We start from the raw sequence: 9,163 nt of genomic DNA on the forward strand, positions 1-9,163 counted from the left end.
AAGTGATTACATTTATTTGAATAACTAAAAACAACAGAAATTCAAAGAACAGGAAGAGGGTAACACAATAAAGTTCAAGAGCTAATTGAAATAGTTTTGATACAAGTGGCAAATTAAACTACATGCAAGGGGCTATAATACAAAGCTGGTGTAGCAGTATAATGTATGAAATAAAATCAAACAGGATCTTAAAACTGAGTGAGCATAAATCCAATTTTATATACACAAAATTCGCTGCCAATCCCTTATCCAAACCACCATTTTACATGTTGGACCCTTAGGGCAGTGGTTCTCAAAGTGGGGTCTGGGGACCCCCAGGGGTCCTTGGGGGGGGGGGGGGGTTCCAGGGAGTCCCCAGCAAAATGTGTTACAGCATCACAATAATCTTAACCACTTTATCCATATTTTATACGTTGGCTATTAAAAAATAGCAGATCTAAAGCTCACAAGCTTGTATCTGCTATTTTTGAAAATAATTAAAAAATATTGAAAATGTTTTGAAAATGTTTAATAATTTTACAAACATTTTCACATGGGGGTCCGCGGCCAAATACATGTAAATTTGGGGGTCCCGGACATTGAAAAAGTTTGAGAACCAGCCTTAGGGGTCCATTTGGTTCCATTTGTATACTCTCGGGAGTTTATGGGTATTTTTTACTGTGTGGGATCACGCAGTGCGCAAGCGTGATAACCCACTGTGTGGATGGGGTGTGACGTGGGGAGAGTAATCACCGCCAGACAGTCAAGTAAAGGAACTCACAACATATTATACTGTAGGAGGAGGGCTGTCAGCTGTGTGCACTGGAGGGGCTGGATGCGTTACTACAGTGTAGTTATTAAGCTACTACCAACCGCAGAGAAATCTACGATCAGATTGTATTCAACAGACCTCTGGCTACATTGTATCCAACAGACCTCCGGACACATTGTATCATACAGACCTCCGGACACATGGAGACATCGTGTAGACGGAGCTCCGCCGGTGGATCGTATTGTTTTACTTGAGGAGACCGAGGGAAAGTTACTTAGTTGCGATCGGAGCAACAAGCGGTGGTTGAGATAAACATGCTCACCCCGATACTGGCGCTACTGCTCTCTCATCTCCTGAGGATTGTATCCTGCCAATATTCAAGCGACGAGTGCAGTTGGAAGGGCAGGTAAGAAGAATGAAAGATTCGTTTATTTTTTCCCCCTTCTTCTTCTTTTAGAGCTGACGTGAATAAAGTAAGGTAAAATGGGATGAAAGTGTAAAATGGCCTTGATTATCAGTGACCGATTGTGACAGTTATTCATCAGCTTTGTGCCGTATAGAGTCCTTCGTAGATACATTGTATTTCACATAGGATGCCAAGCAAGCTAATATAAGCTGTTCATTTATTTTGTATCGTTGTAATCCTTTTTTTTCTCCATTCATTTTTTGTTTGTTATTTAAGTCAATGTAAGTAGTAACACTTTCAAATATGATGAAATTAATTGGTGCCTCACAAGATATCTTGTGATCAAATATTATGATACCATTTCTTTATAGCCTAATGAGAGAGGAGAATCATTTCGATTTGTTTCTAATAACTTATAAGCCTAATAAGGATAATACATAAGCTAAAGCCATACACTATGAAATGCTCAGAAGTTGCTTATTCCTGCTCTACTCCAAAGCCTTTGGATTCATGTGATTCCTTTTCTGTTTTCTATCATTCTTGGGGGGCAGGATATAAGAATGATTGTCAATGCAGACTGAATACACATGGTGGAAAGTTTCACCTCTTTGAAAATCCCATCCAAGCAACATCTGCAGAAATCTGTTTTGCACTTAAATGCATGTGCCTCAAAACGTGTGGTTTAATTTTTCATCCCCCAGTCAGAAGGAGTAGGCAAAATGCAGCACTTTGAGCCCATAACCAATAATCTGTTGTTCATTAGACATACTCTTGACTAATCTCCTCTAATTGCATGCAGAGATGATGAAGTTAAAAAAGTCTTAATTAGAGGCATGCTGAGGAGAAACTGGTTATGGGGCTTTTAGCGGCATATGCTCAACATGTGCCATCGTGGGTTGCTTAAGATCTATGGCAACATTTGAATTTCAGCATCTCATTTTCAAGCAACTGGGTGTTTCTCCCTAGAGTCCAACCACTGGCTTGGCATCCGCACGCTGGTATAGAATGCTGCTGGTTTCCTGACTATGGCGTTGCCACAGGATGACTGACAGGCTGGATTTTTTTTTTTCGAATCCTGACCAGGCATTAAGTTCTGGAGGGAGTCATTTGGTCATGCTGGCGCCAGAGTCCAGAGTGCTGCCTGGACAAGTCTCTTCCACTCTCTTTGGTGGCATGAATGCAAGGGGAGGTTCGGTGCGTGACCTTCATTTGCACTTGCATGCAGCAGGCCCAGCTACTGTTGCTGCCGTTGTCTGTTCAGAAGGCCCCCGTGTGTCACCTTCCTTCATCCAATGCTGCTTCCAAACTCTTCCCAAAGGCAGGCAGCCAGTGGCACATTTTTGCCAAAGCTCTGGAGGGGAACAATGGTTCTATAGGGAGTTTGTATTGGGGAGCTGAGGTCATTTTAGCTGCAGTGGCTCGTGACTGGTCATGCCGCCGGTCTTGTGCACTGCTGGGCCTTTAGCCTAACGCTTTAGGAGGAATGTGGTGTAATGTCCATGCACACACAGGCAGCCAGGGGCCTTCACCTTGACTTCCCCTTTGGCTCACGGTCAGCTCGGGCTAAAACTGACCAGAGCATGATGACTTTAACACTCTTGGCGCGGCAGGCTTGATCACAAAGCTTTGTGACACAGGAAGTGGAACTTGACTCTAACTGAAAATGTACCTCTGCAAGGAAAGGGTACAGGTTATAGACAGGATATGTATAACTTAAGATATTGTTTTTGATCACTGTCCACAATTTTCAACTAAATTCCACTGATTTGTTTATGCTCTCACCCTCCTGTCCTCCAGCGGTCTGACTCACGAGGGCCATGCCAGGGATGTGGAGCAGGTGTACCTCCGCTGCTCCCAGGGCTCTCTGGAGTGGCTGTACCCCACGGGGGCCATCATCGTCAACCTGCGGCCCAACACGGCATCCCCTGCCGCGTCCCTCCTCTCGGTGTGCATCAAGCCATCCACGGAGTCCAACGGAACCAATATTTACCTGGACCGGGCCGGCAAACTACGGCTACTGCTGCGTGAGCAGGACCTGGCCCAGGGCAAGGTGCACTGCTTCAGCATCCAGGAGGGGGCGCTCTTCATCGAGGCCATTCCGCACATGGACATCAGCCGAAGGATCACGTCCTTCCAGTATGAGCTGGTCAACAGCAGGCCGGCGGGGGCAAATGTCCACTCGTTTTCTGGTGAGATACTTGGCTCTTATGATGATGTTGCATTACAGCAGAACCTTATACTTGGCCTACTTATACTTTATCATTGTTGTTTTCCTTTTTTTTTTTTAACCACTTAAAGGAGTAGTTCACCAAAAGAATGACTTGTTTTCTATCATTTGCACACCCCATGAAGCATTGAACTCATGGATTTTTGTTTTGTTTTGTCGCATTCCTAAGCCAATAATTTGATTACCCGCGAAAGATACTAATGTATCCGGAAGGAGACACAAGGTAGACTCCCGGTCATCAAATTATTGGCTTCGAAATGCGACAAAAAATAAGGAAATCCATGAATTCAAGGCTTCATGGGGTGTGTAATTGATAGAATATAGGTAATTCTTTGGGTGAACTACTCCTTTAAACCTGTTGACCTGGGTCCCCCAGGGGTCTGTACTTCATGGTCCTTCCTTTTCCCCCTCTAAACCAAATCTCTTCAACGAAAATAGCCGATCTACAAGCTCACAAGCGTTGCGATGTGTTGTGTGAGCTTTTAGATCTGCTAGATCTGCAAAATGTTAACCTATTATGACATGCCCAGAATAGGGACCAGAGAGGTAGTTAATTAAGATGTCAAAGATTTCTGCAGACCGCTTTTGATTGATTCCCTTTAGAATCTGGTTTGCTTGGCTTTGTCTCTGTGTCCTGCTGTACACTAAATGCAGCCATCTACTGGTGGAAAGGTTTATGAAGTTGCACTCACCACTAGTTGGAAATAGTAGGCTTGCTTCAACAGATCGCTCCTCCTCTCTCAAATCTGTTTATTTGTCTGTTTAATTCCCAATTGTTGTTTTTGAAACCTTGTATTCTTTTGCAATATTAAAGCCTCACTCTGGGTATCAACATATAATCCCCCATGGATTGCAGTCTTTATGAAACTTGACGTTCCTTTTGGATCAAATGTCGATGTTTTGCACGGTTAATTTCCACACGCACGCATTAGATGGTTCTTAATAACTAGTTATGCAACGAGCCAAAGTTGACTCGCGAATTTTGCTGCTGAGCTGCACGTTGTCCTAGATGATTCTGTGTGAAGAGGGGGGCGCAGTCAAACAGAGGGCCTCCCTTTTAAAAACAGCCTTCTATTTTCACGCTGTGTACCTGCCAAACCTACCCAGCTTCAAGCTGCGCAAATGTGCAGCGACTGTGTTTTTTTTTTTCCTTTTTCCCCCACACAAAGCAATAATATAAGCGCTATCGGGCCCACGTCTGTTTTCACCGCTTCTCTGGGTTCACACATGTTCACATCCTATATACATTATTATCTGGCACAATAGAGAGAGAAAGAGAGTGTGATAGTCGAGGGCTTGAGTCCAATTTCTACTTAAGCAGATTGTCAACAACAGATTTTCAAGCGACTCAGTCATTTTCTCCCAGCGACACCGTGGTGCGACGATGTATGCATCAGGCTTTAATACAGAGGTGGGGAGGGTTTGAGGACTTGTTTTGAGCAGATCACTTTCTTCTGCTCAGCGGCTCTGTGGTATGAGCCAGTGTTGTTGTGATGTGGCTGGCCAGGCCTGACATAGCGCCGGGATGACTCACGGAGACAGCAGTCTTGTGTCATGTGCATTCTGGCGCAGGGTCCCTGGACGGGTGGATGCATGCTTCTCTCACTCCCTCTCCCTCTCTTTGCACTCTTTCGTTCTTTTTTTTCTCTTTCCCTTCCTCTTCTCTCTGACCCGCTGTGCCGGGTTTGAGTTCCTCTTCGTAAGGTTGGAATTCTTCTCTCTCGCCAGATGTTGGGAGGATCTTTTGTTTTCGAGCTCAATGAGCCCGTTTCTCCATCTTCTGCAACTTTCTACGTCACTTTCTTTACCTGCTTTCTTCGTCCTCTCCGCTCGTTCTTTCCAGTCCGTTTCTTTCCAGTCCGTTTCTTTCCTTCTTATTGTTGTCTTTTTCATTCCTCTACCCCTTCCTGTATCATCCCTCTCTCCTCCCCGTTGTTTGAAGTGGTTTCTCTTCTGTGCTGAGTGGTATTACTGAGTTGTGCTCCATTAGGTCGGAATTCATCTGGGCCCAGATGTTGCAGGGACGCTGTCGATCCCCCCTCCACCCCTTCCACCCCTCCCTCCTCCCTCCTCCCTCTCTCGGGTCCTATGAAGTGGTTCCGATCAGAGTGGTGCAGCGTGCGTTTGGGCCAGGGAGAGATGCTGACTCGGCTGCCAGCCCATTCCTGCGGTTCTGTTTCATGTCTTGACATGTGAGCTCTGCTCTGCTTTGGGTTTGGGCCTACCCTTAGGCCTAATTATACACTCTGTCGTGCGGCGGTGTCGCGCATTCCAAACAGCTGATCTACAAGCTCACAACTCATCGCGGACGCGGCATATTGTGAGCTTGTATATCCTCTATTTCCGTTCGCCTGACACTGTCGTACGATAAATCATAACATCAGGCCTCCCGGCTTTCGCTCTGCTGATGCCGAGGCAGCAGGCGACCTCACATCAAAGAGTCCCGCTCTGTGCTGCAGGCTCCGGGGCGAGGTTGGTTGGCCATTTTGAACTCTCCCTACTCTCCAGCTGTTCCCAAGCCCTGTGGTTGTGTGACCTCTGAACTCGCCGGTGATGTGCCCGGCGCCTTGGGTTGCAACACAAATTGACCTAAGACATGCTCTCCCCTCGGCCCTCATGCCCCCTGACTTCAGACAAGCCAGCTAAAAATAAGCCCCCTCCCCTGCCCCCAAGATATGACAGAGGTCGCACCCTCTTCCACATTGCAAGATGTGTTTTCAGGATCTGTGTCTTAATGTAGTCTCAGGAGGCATAGGTGTCTTGCAGACACCTGCGTTTATGAATTTTAGTAAGTCTGATACTAGATGGACTTTGTGTGCAAACGTCTTTACCAGTTGTCTCCATCCACCTGGACTAACGGTATTAATCGGTCTCCCTCACAGGCAGTGGATTAGTATTGACTGTCACCACGCCCTCAGCCCACTGCTGGCTGGCCTGGCCACCCTTCACTTTTAGTCCCCACCTCACCACCTGCCCCTGTGGGCCGCTTGGCCGCTAAAAACGCACCATGTCCAGGACTAATAAAGGCATCCCCCCACAGGCCTGGCCACAGGGCCACCTGAGTCAACTAATCATTGACTTGACTGCTCTCATTTAGGGGCCCTTTCTCCTGTTGTAAAACACTCAAAGCCTCCTGGAGCCTAGGCAGACCCAGCTGACACGCTGCTACCGCTGCAGTCAAAGGTGAACTCTGGCCTATAGGGCAGACCTTTTCAAAGGTCTGGTCACAGTGGAGGCTATTTCAGTTAATTCGTTTTTTTTCTCCACCGCCCAATTATTTGCCCTCTGGCAGAGGTTCTTGTTATGGTTCAAACGAAGCGGTGCTGGAGAGGAGAGGTGGTAATGTGGGCTTTTTTGTTGTTGTTTTGACTGTTAAGCGTTCTTCTGTAATGGTCTCTTGTTTCCTGGCTGTCTTCACTGTTGACCCATATGGGCCCATTTTAGCTCCATCAGAGTCAAACTAATACTCTGGATTCTTCTGTGTACTGGTGACATTATAATTGACTCAACTTGAGGTTGCACTTGACGGGTGCGCTTGCTGTTTGGAGACTTTTGTCAATGGTCCCAGCAAACCTACTGAGCACCAGCACTGCTCAAAGCAAAGACGTAGCCCTCCTTCTCTCTGCTCTCCTTATGCCATCCCATTCATCTGGTTCTCGTTTGTTGTGTCAAAGGGTTCCTGTTCTGGTAGGGACGGGTGAACGAGGTGATCCCTGGGGACAATACACGCGCGCACACACACACACACACACACACACACACACACACACACACACACACACACACACACACACACACACACACACACACACACACACACACACACACACACACACACACACACACACACACACACACACACACACACACACACATCGGCATTTTTTTAATGATCAGTGAGTAGCTATTTTACTGCCAGCAGGCTCTGCAGCTCTGTTTGGTGTAAAACCCAGAGCTCATGACAGCCGACTCCCGTTCTGCTGTCCACATAAATAAATAAACCGTCTACGGGGCGGAAATTAATTACCGTGACCCGGTGCATGCGTCAAGACCACGTGCCCCACATGCCTGGCCGTCCACAGCACACACAGCTGTGTTGCCAAATGTGGAAAATTGTGAGCAGTTAGATTTTTTTTTTTATAGTTCTACTTGGGGCAGGGAGTGCTACAGAAATCAAAGTTTTCCTCTGTTTTTTGTAGTCGTCGTGGAATACTGTACAAAAATGTAACCCACTCTCAATCTTCCTCTCTACGCAGCTCCTTGCCAGCCGTGCACAGATGCTGAGACGCTCTTAGCAGTCTGCACAAGTGACTTTGGTAAGTTGTTACGCTGTTTACAAAATTCAGACCTTCCTTCCAATGCATAGGTGGAAAATGACCAGGTAAAGCACCAGTCATAATAGAACCAGTGCGCCAGTATGCTAACCCAGTCTTCCTGTCCGGTTTACAGTGGCGCGGGGCAGCATCAAGAAGGTTCAGCGTGAGGAAGAGCAGTCGTCCGTCACTGTGGACATCAGCCGTCTATACAGACAGAAGACCCGGGTGTTTGTGTCCGGAGGTGTGAGGGCAAGGAGATGGACCGGCCAGGTGAAGATGCCTCTCCAATGTGGCGTCAAGTCTGGGGAGGGCGAGTTCCTCTTCACGGGGACAGTGAGGTTTGGAGAGGCGTGGATGGGCTGCGCTCCGCGGTATAAAGACTTCCTCAGGCTGTACCTTGAGGCACAGCGCCAGGGGACCAACCCCTGTCACGTGGATACTGACTGACTCCCTCGTGTACCTGGCTACGCTTGGAAACGGGACAAGTCCTCCCAGGACAGGGAGGAGAGCTAAACACAGAACTGATCCTGAGGAGAGAGGACTACTACAGTCTGCTAGACTGACAGACTGGCCGCGAGGCCCAGACCCCCTCTCCTCTCCTGCTGTCTCATGAATTGTTCTGAGACAGAGAACGGAGCTCTTGAATGTTGCCAAGCAGCATGGTGGTTGGACTCTGCACTCACAGCCAACCGTGAGCCAATGTGGAATGTGTTAGGACTGCCATGTTCGCAGAAGAGGAACTCTTGAGGGTTTTAAATGTAGCAGACCCCCGTTTGGTTTATGTGTGTATAAAATGTGAATGAACATTGTAAATTGGAAGCTCCAAGTGCTTTGTAAAAAGCTTGATGTACAGTTTTGGAAGTTATTTCTTATGACAGAAATGTAAAGTGAAAGCCTGTTTTTATTTTTATTTTGTATAAAAAAAGATGTGCAATTTAACGCCTGAATGTAATGTGCTGTTCAGGCAGTATAATTGTACAAAAATACTTTTTTCCCCTTGTGAATAAAATATTTTATTCCTTGGCACAGTGTTTTTTGGGGTTGTGTTATTTCTGTGTGAAATAAACAGCCGTCTAAATACATAGAGGGCATATATCGCCTGGGCAAATTCAAAGTCAAAGCTTGGCTTATCAAGTTTTGCATTGAGAATAATGGATTGACTATTGCTAACAATATTTAGTTTTTAACTCAAACGTTAATGTTCCCACACTTTCTTCTTAGGTTTTAAATTCAGCCATTGTATTTCTCAGAGCTACAAACATGTAGTGAGTGAGAGATGATCAGATGCAATCTTCATTATGGTACTAACAAGTTATTTCCATATTCCTTTTTTCCTGGACGCACTCTTCTATGAGTGTGTTATCCCTCCCTCTATGGTTCACCTCAGTCTTGGTCTTGTACCGTCTGCCAGGGAGGGAGGGAGATTGATATCAGAGAGCTGGGGTGGATTCCTCCGCATTGGT

The 9,163-nt window shown here is 46.5% G+C and overlaps 1 protein-coding gene across 1 annotated transcript; it reads left to right on the forward strand.

The window, feature by feature from the left end:
• Window positions 1–689: 689 nt before the first annotated feature.
• On the forward strand, window positions 690–8,723 carry metrnla (meteorin like, glial cell differentiation regulator a). The gene is made up of 4 exons (XM_084071955.1): window positions 690–1,157; window positions 2,955–3,346; window positions 7,641–7,700; window positions 7,834–8,723. Exons 1-4 carry the CDS (start codon window positions 1,066–1,068, stop codon window positions 8,145–8,147), a joined length of 858 nt encoding a protein of 285 aa, XP_083928081.1. The 5' UTR covers window positions 690–1,065; the 3' UTR covers window positions 8,148–8,723.
• Window positions 8,724–9,163: the final 440 nt, after the last annotated feature.

Source organism: Gymnoscopelus microlampas, assembly GCF_963454915.1.
Source record: "Gymnoscopelus microlampas genome assembly, chromosome: 11".
NCBI classification, from domain to species: Eukaryota; Metazoa; Chordata; class Actinopteri; order Myctophiformes; family Myctophidae; genus Gymnoscopelus; species Gymnoscopelus microlampas.

Coding starts and splice junctions, on each gene's coding strand:
- metrnla (XM_084071955.1), top strand. CDS start 1,066: ATGCTCACCCCGATACTGGCGCTACTGCTCTCTCATCTCCTGAGGATT. Junction 1,158..2,954: donor GAGTGCAGTTGGAAGGGCAG/GTAAGAAGAATG, acceptor CCTGTCCTCCAG/CGGTCTGACTCACGAGGGCC. Junction 7,701..7,833: donor AGTCTGCACAAGTGACTTTG/GTAAGTTGTTAC, acceptor TCCGGTTTACAG/TGGCGCGGGGCAGCATCAAG.